Source organism: Dromaius novaehollandiae, chromosome 2, assembly GCF_036370855.1.
Source record: "Dromaius novaehollandiae isolate bDroNov1 chromosome 2, bDroNov1.hap1, whole genome shotgun sequence".
NCBI lineage: Eukaryota > Metazoa > Chordata > Aves > Casuariiformes > Dromaiidae > Dromaius > Dromaius novaehollandiae.
Window position 1 is genome coordinate 107,470,320 of NC_088099.1, and position 18,201 is coordinate 107,488,520.

At 37.2% G+C, this 18,201-nt stretch overlaps 1 protein-coding gene across 4 annotated transcripts in view; it reads right to left on the reverse strand.

Moving 5' to 3' along the window:
• The window catches only part of ZNF407 (zinc finger protein 407), a 348,080-nt gene that overhangs the window by 198,516 nt on the left and 131,363 nt on the right, over nt 1-18,201 (reverse strand). For 3 of the 4 annotated variants that reach the window (XM_064507124.1, XM_026100710.2, XM_064507126.1), the window contains one exon: nt 6,728-6,802. The exons of the other annotated variant lie outside the window; for it this stretch is intronic. In XM_064507124.1, the coding sequence (XP_064363194.1) occupies nt 6,728-6,802 (75 nt within the window). The remainder of the gene's footprint in view (nt 1-6,727; nt 6,803-18,201) is intronic. 4 annotated transcript variants of the gene reach the window in all.

Genomic DNA, 18,201 nt, shown 5'->3' on the forward strand with positions numbered 1-18,201 from the left:
AAATATCAGTGCTATATTTTATGGACTGATCAAAGCTAAGAGTCATGATACCACCCCTGACATAGAACATTTTACATCTATAAATGCCACGAAGCTCAACACTGTACAAATTCAAAGTAGCGTAACTTTTTTTGGGTAACTGCCCAGATAGACCTCTCACTTTCTATTCTGCACAGGTAAAAAGGGGTTCAGAGAGATATTTCCATCTTCATTCTTGCCCTATGAGCCTGCACTGTTGACTTACACAGTGTAGGAAGCAATTTGGGGCATATGACTGGAACAACTGACTGTCATCTGACTGCAATAGAGGAGGAATCAGTTTGTGGCTGACTACTTTTTGGCTGATCAGATACAACCATGAGCTGCACTCTTCTTAGAAATGACTTGCTAAAAAAAAAAAATGCAGCTTTCAGTAACTACACAAACTCTTCCACACATCCACAGACCATGTTAATGTACACTTGCCTAATGAAACTAATAACCTAGACTCTAGACAGTACTTGGTTGTTTATGAATATAGGGAGATCATTTATATCTTGTTAGGATTCTTAAAATTAGCCAGGGGTGCTCACTGTGGGCAGTGTGCATCTCAGTAAGCCCTCCCTCTACCTTCTACCCACAGCAGCTAAGCCTTCCCAGAAGGAAGACTCTTGCCAGCTACAGAAATTTCCAAAACATCTCAACATCATACCTGACAGCTAAAACAGACTTACTTCACATTTCCCCTCCTTCTGAGCTAAATTATATTTATAAGATTGCCACGCCTTGATAGGAAGAACAAAAAATGAGATGAAATAATATCATCTCATTCTTTTACAGGCCTTTTGTTGTTCTTTTCGATAAGAATTTATTGCTTGTCTTTGGGAAAACAGTCTTCAAAAGTATAAATGGCTGCCTACTCGCTTCTCTTCTTTATAGCAAAGCAAACAGATATCATGGGCGTAAAGACAACAGGCTAAGAGGTAAGGCAGTGGTGAATTTTCAGCACATCATCTACTTTTGAGTACCTGAGAGTACCAGAGGTAGCTCAGGTAACCCTGCAGGCTTCCTCCCGTTTTCTGTGTCAGCCACTGACAGAAAACAGCATTCAGGCAGCAAGCTTCTGTGGAGTCTGTATCTATATTCAGACCCTAAACCAGGGGAGCACATCAACCAACAGCTGCACTTCACAGTAAAATACGGTTTTCAAAACCTACAGATGTATCCAAAATACTGAAAGCTTGACATACATTCTTGGGTAAGAATTTAATTTTAATTTAAGCTTCTTACTAGTAAATACTACAAAGACAAACTAAGTTTCCTTCCTTATGGAGGCTTTTCCAAAGAAGAAATCTGTAACTCCCCAAGATCTTTCTTATGCCAAATGCAGGAAACCATCAATTAAGCAAATTTTTCATTCCCAACCGGGAAAACTAGTAATGTTAGATTTCAGTTGAAAAGCTCAAAATGTTTTAGCAAGGAACAGTAAAAGGTGATGACAAGACTTGATGGCCAGACCCAGCACATTCCCTTCCAGTGATCACAGGTACCTTCTTGCCTATTTATCAGTACACATCAACACCTCTAACTGGAAATCTTTCTGTGAGGTAGTCAGTTATAGAAGTCATGCCTTCAGAACGCGAGTAAGCTACCACAAGCTGGGTTTGGGGTTTGTTTTGTTTTATAAAAATGACCAAAACATACTATAAAATCAACTGGATCTTTCCATTTAGCAGGGGTGGGGTAATATTATCAAAAACAGCTGTTTGCAATACAAGAGGAATTTATTTTCTTCAAAAACATGCTGGACTGGATTGCCCAATAGTCAAACTTTAAATCATCAACCAAAAAGCCACATATCAGATGGCTACAATCAGAAGTGCCTCTATTCAAAAAAAGGAAAATGTTTTGGAAGAAGAATGAAAAATTCAATGAATTAGAAGCGGGTTGGACTGAAGGACTTCATTCATTTCTAGTTTTACATCCAAAACGGAAATATCAGGACACTGCAATTTATTCCATAACAGCATGAGATAAGTCTTCTATGGAGTATAAAGAACACCAATATCCCATTCATTTTTCATGGCTACTTTTCTTTCAGAGCTCAGTAATGCCTTACAATAACATAGCATGTAGTCTTATGTATTTTAGGATAGCTACACTGCACATGTGTTACCAGTATTTAATTTTCCAAAATTCATGCTGGCTTATGCAAGTGCATGAGACAGCACACACCTGAGAAACTTGTCTTTTTACTTCAAAGCAGTTGTTTAAAAAACAAATTTTTGAAGTATGCTATCTGCCAGCATTTTTTGACAAAAAATATCAGATATATTTAGGCTGCTAGTATATAATAATAGATATTTACTTATAGCTGTTCATTAAAAGGTACTCTCAAGTTAAAATCACTGCACAGCTTTTCCAATCATCTAAAGATCATTTGAAAATCATAGCTGTAGCTAGCCCTGTCAATTATATCATGGCATAAAATTTCTAATTTTATGAAGGATACGTTTCATGGGAAGACTCATGGGGAGACTGGCAGCTTTCTAAATATTTTATTAATGGCTTTTTAGATCTCTATGTCCACCACTAATGACAGTGATTATATTTTTCAACTGTAATAATATCTACCTCAGAAACTATAGGCATATCTCTGGTAAAAGGAGTATTGACTCAGAGCAAGCCGAGATTTCTAGTCAAAAGTTGCTCCTAGTTGTTGAAGACACATGACAGTTTTTCCCTGTCTACTGTTAATTATTGCTCACCCATATTTAAAACACTAGTGCTGTAACATTTCACCCTATAAAACACATGGAAATATGTAAGAACAACCTTACAAAAACAAACATATTATTAGCCACCTTCCTAGAAAATGTTCTGGAACACAGATTCCAGGTTCAGCAAGCATTTTGGATCCAAGTAACTTTAGGCATATGAACAATCCCATTTAACTGAATGGGATTACTCATGTGCAAAGAGTTATTTCTGAGACAACTCGGCATTTAAAATTTACAAGAAAGATTAGGTAATTATGTAACAAGTGTCAATTAAGGCCTTTCTCTGGTATACTTATATACAGAATAAAAAGGTGTATCAGAGAGAATTCTTGTTAACAAAAAAGTCTTACTTACTATCAAATGCATATTGTACAGTAATTGTGGTGTCCTGAAAACAAATTCTAAATGATAGTTGAATGTATTTTTCATATTAAAAATTTCCAAAACCAGAGTTGTGCTTAATAGTGGTAAAATTCAATCTCACTGGTGAATGACTTTATTTGTGATTTTATTTTTTATTTTCTTGCTTGCATTTTTTATATGTACGTATGTAGCTTAAACACACAATACTGAAACATTTCTGTAGCTCCTGCTTTGCCACAATTTACATCAAAGTAACATCATTAATGTGGTAACAGAAATTAGAAATCAGCATCATTTTTACTGCAGATGCTTACACCTCATCCCCAACCACATTGTCCCCCACACACAATAAAGGTGTAGCTAAATATTTATCCTGCCAATAAGATATAGTTATAGGTCCCATGAAGATTACTGACACTTAAGTATCAAATATGCACTGGCCTTGGACTTAGCAGATGACATGCCAGTTTTGAGACACATTCGAGTTGACAATAAATCAGTATCACAGTTCCAATAACAGCAAAAAATATCTTAGAGGAATTTTTGTGCTAAAACATACCACTTTTGAGTTAGCTACAAAACGGTAATGAACATAATGGACTAAGCATTATTTTTTTGTGGCTGAAATGTACAGAAATTTTACCACAAGGCCATTTTTTAAGTTTCTGTGATTCTCAACTGCATAATGTTTTTCCTTTACCCAATTTGTCTTCCAAAAAAAGAAAAAACCCAAAACAAAAGATGTTTCAGTAGCAATCTTATTGTGAATTATATTTGTTTTCCCTATCTGCATGTGCAAGCGCTGCAACAGCCTCCGTGACACCTTCCTTTTGTGCATACAAAAAAAGCAATAGTTATGGGCTGCGGAAAGCTACAGAGAATAAGTTGTACTAGTCCAGTTGCCTCACTGAATTGTAAATGTGCTTTTTTCTCCCCCTCTCAGAGCTACCTCAATGTTTGTCACCAAAATACTTTGCTGAGGAATTTGTTAAGAGAGCACCAGTTTCTCAGGGTATATTGTATTTTAGTATTTTTTTCAAGCACCCTTTCGAACTTATTTCAATTTTCTGTTTTTGATGATAGTCATGCTGACAACTTTTTTTGGTCCATCAAACTCTGTAGTACAATTACATGAATTTACTTTTAATAAATTACCATCTTTGCATATATCAGTCAAACCATGAAGACTAAACACTTGCAAATAAAATGCATTATTAATTTAATTGTCACAGCCTATTTAGCTAGCTTCTATTAGTATTTGCTATAATATGCAATGTATCAGAGGGCAGAATCAAATTCAAAACATAAAGAATAAACTGATTATATTGTCCTAGAGAAATTAAAATATAGCAAGCTTGCAAAATTATAGTCAAGGCATTAATGTTTTAAATAGGTAAGAAAACTACATAACTTAATTTAGAATATGCTTATACTCAAAGTGATGGCTTAACATACTCAAAGTGATGGCTTAACATGCTGGTGGTTCCTAAAGCCATTAAAAAGCATCAAACTCTCCCATAATGGGAAAGGAAAGGTAGAAAGGAAAGCAGTGGTGGTTTGGTATTTACAGCACTAAATAACACTGCCTCCAACTTGTCCATCACCAGCAAGGTACTACTACAAGAAAATTATATTGTTGCTGTACTTCTGTCACTACTACTTGATTTTGCTGCACGTTAAAGTGCCAGCTAGAAAGGTACTGTGGACAAAAGATATTCAAAATCAGAATGAGAAATTTCAGAAGAAGTGGTATAAAGTCACTCAAACATCCCTTGCTTAGGCTGGCCCAGGGGTAGAGATGCCCCACAGTATGCAGCAGAAGGGACACTATGGTTACAGTCCTGAGCTGGGTTCTCTGCTCCTGGGGCAGCAAGGGCTGCGAGTGCTGTGAAAGCAGCTCGCTGTGCTTTTGACGGGCACGGAGGGAGGGACGTATCACGTCACCACGCTGGATGATGAGTCAAAAAGCCTTTGAGGAACATGGAAAAAAAGGGGAAACAGAAACATCTATGATGCCTTTGGAACAAACAAAAAAAGCCAGCAACAATGGATTTGGATTATAGCATCTTGCTTGTTTAAGAATTCATTTCAAGATGACAATTGCTAAAAATATGCCCCTCAGGCTCAGATAGTATACTTGGATATCTGTTGTGTGTATCCTTTATTGCACACATATTCACCAGGGTAACAGAAATTATCTTTATGTTGTATTTATGATGATTATACAGTAAGTACCCCCTTGTAAAAGAACATATTTGTATTGAGTGCTTCCAGTAACAAAGTAAGCCATCAGAGCAAAACATTTTTCATAATTGCTGTGCTACCACAAAAGATAGCCAACATCTACTTTAATATATCTGAACTGTTGGTGTTGTTCCTATGCATTATTGTATGTTTTAGATTAAATAGAAAATCTCAATACTCTTTAAATAACCACGTGTTAAGACAATTCCAGTTAAGCAGTTTGCAGAGGAAATCTCATTAAAAGTATAAGCAGCACTTAAATATGTAGTTCATAAAACATAAGGTGCACACGATGTTAATTTAAACCTCTACTGCTAGATCACTCAGTGAGTTGTGTGATGAGCTCATGAGGAAAGGGTTTAACTAATTACCATTTCTAGTGTCTTTAATAGGAACTGAACACAGCCCAAAAAGAATCGTTTTGCAGTGTTCTCTTAGAATTCATTGCTACCATTTATTTTCCCTTCCTTTCGTGTTAAAACCAGGGAGTAACTCTTTATTTAGGAAAGTTTACACAGAAGTATGAGTTACAAGGTAGTAAGATTTGAAACAGACAAGGTAGTAATACTTGAAACAGTATCAGGTGCTCAGTGATGAACACTGCAGGTAAGATGCAACCATTTACCTAAATTTAGAGAGAATACGCGCTGTTTTGGCTACCCAGAAAACATCAAGTTTCAAGTTGCCACCAATGTTCAATGAAATGGCTAAGCCACAATGCAGTTATTAAATGTGAGGCAAATGCTGGTCATCTGTGAAGACAGTGCTGGTTTGGTTGTAAAACATTTTAAACCAGAGGGAAAAAAAAATGCTCACAAAATAATCTGAAACTAAATAACTGTACAGGGACTCAAAAAATACAGATTGGTTGAACACCAGATCTCTCTGTTCCTACCCACAACCATTGAGGAAGCTTTGCTTTTGACTCCTCTTTGGCTTTGACTCCAGTGATCAACATAAATGTCAGTAAGTCATTTTATGAAATATGTGACATTTTATGAACCTGTGAGCATCAAAGCCAGCAAGAAAAAAAAGGGAAAAATAACTGATTTTGTTCTTGGAGAGACAATTAAAACCACTGCAATTTTGAGAACAATGTTGCCTGTCCAAAACCAACCCCAAAAGGTGTAATTCCTAAACCATTTGCACACAATTGCTTTCTAGGGCAATCTTGACCCACAGGCATTTCAGAAGGACCATGCTGGCTGTGGTTCAGCAGACCATTTAAGCATGTTAGTTCCCACTGTAGTTAGAGTTGAGCCAAAACTCCAGGTGACTTCACTTTGAGTAAGCTAAATATTCCAGCTAAGGTCTATATGTATTAGATGAAGTAAAACAAGAAGTTTTGTGGAATAGTTTACCTTTCTTTTGGTGTGCCAACTCCATGCTTGCCCAGTAAATGAGTATTCAAATGTTTCTTCATCACAAAGGCCACCCTACCAAACAATCAAACAAAACAGGAAGGTGATTTTTTTTTATTAATACATTTTTTTAAATAGTGTTTTTCTCTCTTGAGCATGCACTTCAACATATTTTATTAAAGATTGGATTAAAAAAAACTTCTAGACTATGATATCCTATCCATTCAAATCTGAGAAGTCCATCCTGTAATGACAGGTCTTTTTTCAGACTGTAGCCACTTGGGTATTTTTCTTACAAGTAAGTAATCACAACCACACATCACTGGTCAAAACAGGGAAAAACTACATTTCTGGTTCCCTTTGCTATTTAGAACACCTTATATAATACATTAAAACATATAAATATATTGAATATATTGAAAATTATAATATATTTTGTCTAAATATATTTTCTCATGTTATAAACTAATACAGTTTTAGCGATGCCTTTGAATTTATTTAAGCTTAGAGGGCCCATTGTGCATCCCTTCTTCCTACAAGCAGTTCCACTGTTTTCAGTGAGAATACTATATAAGTACACCAAAATCAGATGCTTTAATCACTGCTTTTGTCTGGTCAGGCTTCAGTGTATTAATTATTTAAAGAAATATACATGGAAACAAATTAGTAGCCTTAGTTATTTTAGGATTTGTTTATGTGAAAAAGGGCTGGAAAAGGTGAAACACGTGTTAGTCACTACATTTTGAGCAGAAATACTGTCCAAACTGGCAAGACATTATTCAAGATATCAACAGCAACAACAAAATATATACTGCCTTATGTCTCTACCAAACAAAACATAGTTAATTTACTTTAATTTTGGTGAAATATGTGGTGGAACAGATAGGAGCCTATCAAGTACCATTCTTCAGCTGATAAGACCATAACAGCAATTTAATTATATCATGTGACCACTTCAAACAATTTAGATATCAGACTGAAGCTGCAAACTAAAATGGTTCTCTCGATAAGCAAAAATTTTACTGCTGTAACTTTCAGTGTGAAAAGGGCTTGCAAACATTTTTGTTAATTATGTATTACAGCTGTCCTTCATAAAGTTAATTACTAATAGCTGAAAGGCAATAGAATCTATTTGCATATGTACATGAAAGGCATGACATATGCAAAAATATGATTTTAATTAGCATTCCATGATATGAAGGGCTACAAATCAAACTGGCATGTTATAAGATTTTTAACATTAAATGCTGAATTCATCTGGACATGTTTGCAGTAATGGACAATGGAAGGACTGTAAAACACATTACATTGTGGCACATATGAGCCACAAAATCCAAGAAAGAGTACTTTTCCTTTACAAATATGTTAATGCAGCTTCTCCATGTCTGATCTACTTTGGGCACTTTCACATTATAACAGAGACTCTCTTTTGTGCCTCCTTTAGGGCGTAAGAATAAAACTCTGTCTTATTTAAACGAAAGCAATTTATTATTTTTACAAAAGACATTAAAAATACCTTAAATGCTTTTTCCTACACAAGTATGGCATTGCAGTCATTAGACCCTTGAATAATCTTTCACACTGTCACCATCATTACTATGCAAGTGTTACCAGAACTACAGTAAGTATGGAAAATAATTGTAACAAAATAATATCTTGTGCTCGAATAACAGTACAAGGTATTCAAAATTTACTGCTGTAGCTTTCCGACAGAAATAAGAGCCATTTTTACACTGCTGTGAAGTGTACCTAGCAGATTTTAAAATAATAATACTCATATTTTCTATCAGAAAATCTCCACTCTCCCCCTTCCCCACAACAAAAACAAAGATATTAATGTGAAAGGGTAACGTGTAATCAAAGCTGCAAAGGCAGAGTTTGCTATTGGCATGGCAAAGTGTCATTATAGCACACGGAGTGCAAAGATCCCAAGCAGCTACACAGTATTTCTACGGACGTTTTTGCTGTAGAGCCTGTGTACTTGAAGGTTCCACACAGAAGCCACACATTTCATGTGCTGCACGTCTGCAATGGATGCAGATGGAAAAACCTTCTCACCAAAATCAAAGGCCTTGTTAATAATACAAAGCAATTAATCTCACATTAGCTGCTTCGTATCTGTTGTACCTTGGTTCCAAGTAACCATTTTGCTGCTTTTATACAGCACAAACAAAATGGGGAAACAAAAATGAAGACTGACTCAGTAAGTGTCCCTGCACCTACTAATATTTTAACCTTTTAATGCAATGCTTGAAGACTTAATACCGAAGAGTATTGCATAATGCCTCTGTGCAAGTCTAGAGAGCTCAGCACAGCTCAGGAGTACTTCTCCACTTTACAGAATCCAGCCTTACAAACAAAAAGAATTGTGATTATCATAAGAAACTGAGAATAAGGAACAAAAATATTACCAGCTATAATAAATAGAGACAGCCCTTACTTCAGGCAATAGATATCTTTTTCCTTAGAAGTGAGGCAAAGTCTCAACTTCTTGATTTAGATGCTGAATTTGAAGATAACCTGAAAAAGGCAGCTGGGGAAACTATTTGTCTGTGTTTACCAACTACTGCAGTGGATTTCAGGGGAAGATGTTGTTCGCTGGCTTTAAAAACAAACACAAAAAGTGTTTTTAGTACATTTGGTGATTCTGGATCTCCAAGCACTTCCTTAATAGTTAAAAAATATTGGTTTTATCTACACCAGCAACTGGTTTGCCTCCATTGGTTTGGACTATTTATTCCTAAGATACTGCCAGAACTGGATAGCTAAACCTCATGACTTACATTGGTCATTTCAAATGAATCTTAAGGAAAGTCTGTCTGGCACCAAGAAGGACTCAAAGGGTGAATGCTTCCAAGACTTGTTGCTCTAATACAGCTTGAAATCAACGGGAAAGTTCTCGTCAGCGGCACTCAGCACTGATTTGAGCTTTCTTGAATTTCTAATATTTTAATTCTAGTTGAAATAGAGATGTCCAATGCTACAAATTAGCTGGTTTCAGAAACACATGAAAAGGGATCAGGAGAAACCGACAACTGCCATCCTCTTAGTGTTTCCAGTACATGCAAGCCAGGCCAGAATAGAGGCCTGAAATCAGTTGAACAAAATCTGATCTGTACATACTCATCCCCAAGATAAAAAACTCACAGCCCAGCTGCTCTGCTTAGGGTCAAGTCTCTTAAAGCTCATTTTGCAGAAATTTCCATCCTAAATACCCAAGTCACCATCAGTGAGAGCTCCCTTCACTCACTAGGAAGACTGACCCTAGAGGTCTCTGCTCACAGTGGAGAAGGTGAGTAGGCAGGATTTCCTTTGCTTGCAGAGAAATTCTGTTAGTTTATCTCCTTTAATGATTCTCAACCAGACTGGCTCCAAACTAGCAACATCCCCCACCACGTGCATTCTATATTCAAACTTCAGAGTAAATTAAAAATAAGTTGGACTATGAGAGAGCTTAAAAATAGTATCCACACTCCCTATGGACATTTTTTCACATAAAATATGAATGAAAATAACTTTCAACCATAAATATATGAGCACCCTTCCCAAAATAAGTTTGCAGAATACTCTGTTTTCAGCTTAGAAGAGTTGTGGCTTTGTGGGAACATGTCCACTCATATTCCATGAAAGTCTTCAAACAGTATTTGGACTCACTCTTAGAAAGTCTGTAACTGATTTAGGAGCTTCTAAAGACCTGTCTTCGGTTATAAAAGCATACTTTAATGTACAAAAGAAATAAAGTGACTTCTAATTCTGGGAATAAAGAAACATATTGGACACTCTTGACTTCCACTTTTTATTTCAGTGTAATACAAGTTCTTCCGCATGTACAATGTTTATCATCACAGTACCCAAGGAGTATGAATAATTTGTCATGTATTGTCTGTTCTCTCATTTTCTCTGCAGGGAGAGAATCGTGCTCTGTGAAGTATTTTATTTTGAGAGGGCAAAAGACTCTAGTTTTTATTAGATTTTGAATCCATGAAAGCCTTTTCTTTTTAATACGTATATTGCTGTGTGAGTGAAAAGCCAACTTAAAAAAACAACCAATCAAACCAGAAACCAAAACAAGCATTCTGGGCCATAAGGTCATGAAATCTGTGATAGACCCTCATTTCCTGAGAGTTTACTGCTCAGCTGTGGCCTAGTTCCAAGGAAGGAGCTACATCTCCTCTTTACCCAGAAAGTCACCCAAATCCATGTCACCAGACTGGACATCTTATAACTGCATATAACTGCTGAAGAGGACCAGCAGGAAAATTTATTTTTGTGGGACTTCAGAAACAAGGTATACAGCAGCTGAAGAGCAATTTTATATCACTTTTCAATGGATGCTTTGCACTCTGCAACCACTTTGGGCAATTTATTTTATAGACAACAATGATCAGTGACAGCAAGAAAGTCTGGGCACATAAGAATGAGCATCTACCCTTTATTCATATTCTCAATACCTTTTACACCTCCTTTAAATTGTCCAGAACCTTTTTATATGTGAATTTAACTCTGGCAATACAGATAGATTACCGTGTGACATGTGCAGGCCACAACTGCAGTATGTTTGACAAAGCTCCCTGAAAGCATACAATTATTTAGCAAAACAGAATGCTATTATTTTAAAATTATTAGTATTCAGTAGTCGGTTTTCTCATTGGTTCCAAGCATTCAGCAAGGATGAAATGGTTTACTGTTCTGGATAAAGTCCCTGCAGATTTGACAGCTCCAAGTCTATAGAACAAGTCTATAGGAATTATAAAGCGAAGAGATCCTTTCTGTATTAATACGCCTATCACAGAATCTGACGAAATAACAGACTATCCTGTCTGCACCAGCTTTTGTTTCCACGGTCTGTACTCGAATTTCTGTCTGTTTATCTTCATCTGAGGCAAGAAACCAGAGAATCAAGGCAAGTTGTATGGATGATGACAAGAAAGGGGACAGTATATTCATGCAAGTGAGCAAAAATATGGACTCAGCCGGTTCTTCTTCCCTGACTGAAGTGCTAGTGTTCTTTACCGTGTCTTGAAACATGCTGTAAACCATATGCTTTTATGGTTGAATCAGTGGTTCACATGGTGTCATGCCAACAGCAGTATCAATTAATAAAAGAAAGAACTAGTCCCATTTCTCAAGAAATATCATGACCCACATGTATTTCAGCATGTGCAATAACATTGCATATGTAATTAAAGATTCCTGCATGTAATTTGGATTTGGGCATCTTCTACACATAAAAATAGAACTTTGTATATTCACATCAGCACTTTGTCAAATAGTACATAACCAGCACATGTAAAATTAAACTTTAAATTTTTAAAATCTCAGAATTATATAACAAGTTGCTACCAAGAAGTCCCAAATCTTATCTGTACAAGAGGATTTTGTATTCTGCAGGCCAGCTGCAGGTACAAGAGGGTACAAAAAACTGCAGAACTGCCTGGAAAGCTACGGTTTTCTACAAACAAGTAATCTTTTTTTTCCATGCATGGAAAGTCTAAATTCCTGGGAATTTCTTTAAGTCCATCATTTATGGATGTTTGCTGATTCTGAAAGGTCCAGACCGGGGTGCTGATAACTCTCTTGCATGACTGTGCGCAAGGGACTCAATTTAAAAGCAAATATCTGGCAGGGCTGAGCCTAGTGTGGAAGATATCCAGCAGTCTGAAAGGCTTCATGCCCTTTGTGACAGGATGTCAGGTGCAAGTAAATTATCTGGCAGAACAAAGTCTGGTGTGGAAAATATCTGAAAAACTTCATGCCCTCTGTGACTGGACGTCAAGTCCTAGAACCCTGAGCAGGAAAGCAGGGGGGTTCTGCTGACTCATTTAGCAGCCAAACAAAGCAGGCCTTATTACTTCCAGCTAACAATTATGGTTATTCTTCTTAAGATAAAAATCAATAACATTTCAGAAGGTTTACAAGTCATGTGTACCATACCACTACCCAGTCTGCTGTGCTGACAGCACTATGACCCACTGGCCTATACTCTTTGCAGAGCCCATATGCTAAGAAAGGATATGGCTATTTTATGCTCCAGTCTCCCTAACAATAGCAATTAAACTGAAAAGTAAAATGCAAATATCTGGCATATGTGGCTCCCCCCTCCCCACCTTCAAGAACAAACAACTTGGCAGCCTGGAAAATGCACTTTTTCTCTTGAAGTTTAATCAGGAAGAGGCAAGTGAGAACTCCTTAGCCACCACTAACAAAACGAGAACCAGAGTACCATGGCAAGAACATCACGGCATTTCACAGAACCTAGACCCCAAACACAAGTTTTACATTTCTGAGAATTCCTAGCCTTTCAGCCATAATTTTAAAACTATTTACACTTCTCCATGCAACAGTCAGGTATATTTCTTAACTGTTTTTAACTTTTCAGCATCATTAAGATCTCCTAAGAACGCAAGTTTCATTCCAGTTTCTGAGAATACTATGAGGACTTATCTTTGGAAATTGCTAATGCTAAATATTACTTAGTCAAAAATGACCCTGCTGACTGAGAGGCACTCGCATCTCCTTCCAATTCTATCCCTAGAATTCCTAACACAGACACTGAAATAAAGACCATAAAAAAATAATTCAAAGCTTTCTTACTTTATTCCCATAAAACTCAACTGTTCAACTAACATTTCCATGGAGATGTTTTATTGCTGAACAAAGTTCCAAAACCAACCCTTTCTATGAACACACAATCATCAGTGCAACAGATTGCAATCTTGTCTTTCAGAAATACCTCATCTCATTTCATTGTGCTACTTGGAAAAAACTAGCAACGAAGCCAGGGCGCCTAACGAAAAAGAATGAAGGCAAAAGACAAGAATTTGTATTAGTGGAACACCTGCACACAGCTTGTACCCAAGGCAGACTTGAGTATCACAGCAGCTACTGTTCCTGACTTACTCTGAACAGAATGACAGACAACAGGATTGTCAATGTACTGTTCAATGACCTGCATCAATCTAGAGAATAATTTACTGCTGTATCAGACAGATCATTATGGATGAGTTGCACACTATCAATCAATCGGCTGTGTTGTTCCTGCATATTCCTGCATCTATCATCCAGAAGAGAAAGAAATTTCTCAACATGTTTTTGTTGCTTTCTGCCACCAATCTGCGTCCCTCAAGATCTGAAATAATTATTAGTCACATGGCCATAAAGTAGTAGCAACATGCACAATTATCTCCTTTCACTTATTCTGGCAGAATAGACCTGGAAACACAGGAAGATAAGGCAAAGCTGAATAAAACAGAAAACATCCACACTTACTGCACTCAAACTGGGCTGCACAGATCTTGCCATCGGAAGTTGCTGAATTCTCTCACCATCCCTATATGTTACAACTTTAACCATTCAGGACAGAAATTAGTCTGTCATTGTAAAGACTGTGGCAAAAGAGGAAAACACTGGCAGTATTTATACCATGTCCATCCCCTTGTGGGAACTGATATACTTGCTAGTGTGTGCCTCACCTGAATCTGCTTATTTTGTACGTGAAGCTGTAAGGTAACTAACTTACAGGAAATTTACAGGTTAGCTAACTTACTACCCTTTCAGAATTTTCTTTTTTTGTTTCTTTTCTTTTTTTAAATACAAAAAGCAGCTTTCAATAGCAGATGTGTAAATAAATCAAGTCCAGGCAGCGATAACTATCAACATAAAGGTGTGAGGGAAGTTAAAAGGGTGACTGGGACCTTTTGGAGTTGGAGATATAATAAAAAGGAGTTAACATGGCATACAGTGAATGATGGTATAGTTTAGGTGCACTGAGAACAGTACTCACGAATCACATACTTCACCTCTTAAAAGGAGGTAGAAAGCTGCTGCGCTGTTCAGTGAGCAAGTCACTCCTGAATATGGGACTTAGATACTTCAAAAAAATGCTACCATGCAGCTCAAAGCATATAGAGTAGACTGTGCAAATAAACACTAGTACATAGACTTTAATAAATGATACAGCATGATATTATACATAAGTAATACAATGTGGACCATATCAGACACCCTCACTTCAGTTTCAGATGTGAATGAATAAAAGGTGACAGAACAGGACCCAAAGCATTATCCATTTCATGGCACCATAATAAAACACCATCAGAAGGTCATGTCTGTTATTTCAAGCCACAACAGCACACAAACCATGACAAATATTAGCCAGCTTACAGTGATTTACTGCAGGATTTCCCTGAAAACAAGAAGTGGATCGTTCCTTATGGTAGGTAGCTAGCACATCTCAAATGAATGCTGGAGAGTTTCAACGAGTTGTGTACCCTAACCCCCCAGCCCCTGCTTGAACATCAGGAATCAGTAAGGAACATTCACAGCAAAATATCATCTGATAAATAGACTAAAAATTAATGACCTGTGAAACAGGTCAGACAAAAAAAAAAAAAAAAAACAGATAAAATGCAATCAATTTTAGGAAATGCATGCCTTTTAATTTTCCCCAAACACCTATGTTTAGAAATGAAACTGAAGATGTTCATGCACCATTACTAAAAATAACAATCTACTTGAACAATATCCTGCTGGGTATTCTTCTCAAACAAAATAAAATGTTATAATATATTTTACTTCTGTTTCAAACCTGAACTTTCCCACTGAAGGTGAACCAATCTACTGTCCATCTAAATATCCACAATTCTCCTACAGATGGAGTCAAATAAAAGGCAGTTATGGTGGCTAGTAAAAACTGAAATAAATAGGATCTTGTTTATTATACAGTATATTGCTAAACTGATTACTTTTAAGTAAACAAATGTCTCTCCACTTATTTTGTTTGCTTAATGAGCATACTAAAAACAGCTGTACAGTGGCAAAAACTTTAAAGTCAGAAGGTGCTCACTCTGTCAGGAAATCACCTTACAAATATATGAGAAAATTAGTACCGCTACAAGAAATGTTTGTTTCAATATTCAGAGGAGTTAATGAATGTTAAGTGATAATGGTAGACAGCAGCAGTATGTAATTACATTTCTAAACACACCTTACCAAATCACTTCTAAGCTAAAAGAATCACATGTTCTATTAATTTTCATTGATTATCAAACATCTGTAACTGTCACCTCTAACAGGTGTTTAGTAATCTAACAGCTGCAGAAAGTACTAAAAAAAAAAAAAAAAAAAAAAAAAAAGAATCACAATGCTTTCTCTATCGGTGCTATCAGCCTCCCAGTCTACCACAACACAGAACCTGTTTCCCTAAGCCGTGAAACACAACCTTAGGCTTAGTGTTTACAGACTGCCTTGCATCTAAAACAGATTACCATGAGCATCTGAAAATGTGACAATATGGGAGAACATATTTGTTATACTAAACGAGGCTCTAGGAAGGCTTTCAAAATAAACCAAGGTTTTCAGCTATGAGCAACATGATCCAAAAGAGCACCTACCAGTCTTGCCACCAAGAAATTGCCTATTTCCTCCCTCTTGTCACAATATGTACATCCCACATTCCCATAACTCTTTTCCCTCACTCTTCCTCTGGTTAGACACTGTTCTGCAATTCCTACTCATGATCCAGTCCATCTGCCAGCATGCTCAGGACTTCAACTACAGACACAGCTATATTTGATGCGGGAGGCAGCAATTCCACCTATCATCATCCGGTATCTGGAAAGAGACCTCACACTAACCTGCTTCAGGATAAAGATTATGGTAATGGCATTCTGTCACTATCTGCAAGTGTCAACCCTAAAATGCTGGCAGAAGATCCGACATGTTTTCCCTTTGATTTCAGAGCATTGATGTGTAAGTTGACTTTTTCAGAAGACTACAAACCTGGTGCTCTCAGATCATTAGTGTGGTATCTCTAAGTGAGGAGAGAAGCATATATCACTACTCTTTGAATGACAGAAATAAGTGAGAAGACACAGCTCCAGGAATATATCCAGCATCTGCCATCAGTAATGGGCACGCTCACCCCAGCATCTCTCAGAATATCTCTGGTATGTTCAAGGAGTGATGAGTGGATGGATAAACAGTCTAAAGCCAGATTTGCAGGCACCACATTCATGGTCTCATGTTAGTCATATACCTGTCACTAGACAAAACCCTGAGAATGGCTGGCATAGCCACATTTAGAGAGCAAGGCACAGACAGATTTGTTTCAAGCCTATCAATGATCTTAGGTATGTAAGCACTCAAAGCAAGGGAGTCTGGAGGAGCACCCACGAACTCCAGACACTACACAGGTACTGAGAAGGCTTTTTACATCCCTGGCAAATTCAAAACTTCTTGGGAGAAAATGGACCTCTCGACTTTGTTTGGGAAAGGCAGTGGAGGCAGTGAAATTAGTTTTCTGTCTCACTAGCACAGCAATATCCAAATTGTGGCAGTATGAGCACGCTGCCATGGAAGTGGTAGCCTTTGAGCACTGCCCACTTCCCTTTGCAACCGATTTTGAGACAGTGGCAGGATCAAGCCATGAGGTGGGATGTGACAAAGCTGGCAACCAGCTGCTGGGTTGCTGCTCAGTGCCTCTGTCATGCACTGCCAATCTTAACCCCAAGTGCCCCAGACATCAAAATTTGGGGAATACTGCAGCAGCACACTTCTGTCTGCATGTTGCAGGACTTGGCTCCAAGAAACTCAGTCCAGTAGCTCAGTGCTGAGGACAGCATTAGCAGCATATGGAAAACTCATGCTGCCAGGAACGCTGAGGGCAAGTAAAAAATCAAAAATAATAATAATAATAAAAAAAAAGAGTGAAAGTGAACTCTGAAGGGAAGGGAAAGTTGACAATTTTGTTAAGTCAGTAGATGTACAAACACAACAAGATGAATAGTTTAAGCAGGAAGTTCTTCAGAGCAGAATGAATCTTTTGGGAAAATCTGATTTCTGTAATCAGGAGAACCTTCTCCAAATTAGCCAGTAACAAGCACAAAAGCCAAGTTTTGACCATATCTCTAAGTGCCCTGAGAGTTGTTCTTGAAGTCATCTGACTTTCTGCAGTCAGTCTTTACAGAGTTTCCTAGCGATTCTAAGAAGCATAGCCTATGTATACTGAAAGTGCAACAAACAACTTGTAAGAATATCTCAAAATGAGGATGTTTCAATCAGTTTCTACCTAAAATTAGAATTGATAGAGCCTGACAAATACACTTCATTTTAGTCTTTTGTTCTTCCTGAGCAAAACCAAGTCACTTCATAACTGCTTAGAAATTGCACTGCAGACTGAGTTACCAGGTTTAAGCAGAGCTTCCATAGGAAGAGCTATCTTGAGAATGAAATCCTTGAATTTTTCAATTATTTTTAATTAGTATCTGAAAAGAACCTACTCTTACCTCTCTTTAGAGGAAATGTGAAATTTTAAGATAGTTGATCGTGGGCTGCAAAACATATAGGGCCTGCATTAGGAGTGGCACAAGACATAACTGAAGCAATTCATCCAAATTGCAACTCCAGTCTGTGGTGTTTTGCAAAGCTATGGGATACACAGAAAGGAATGAGATGAATAAATCAGTGCATGGTCT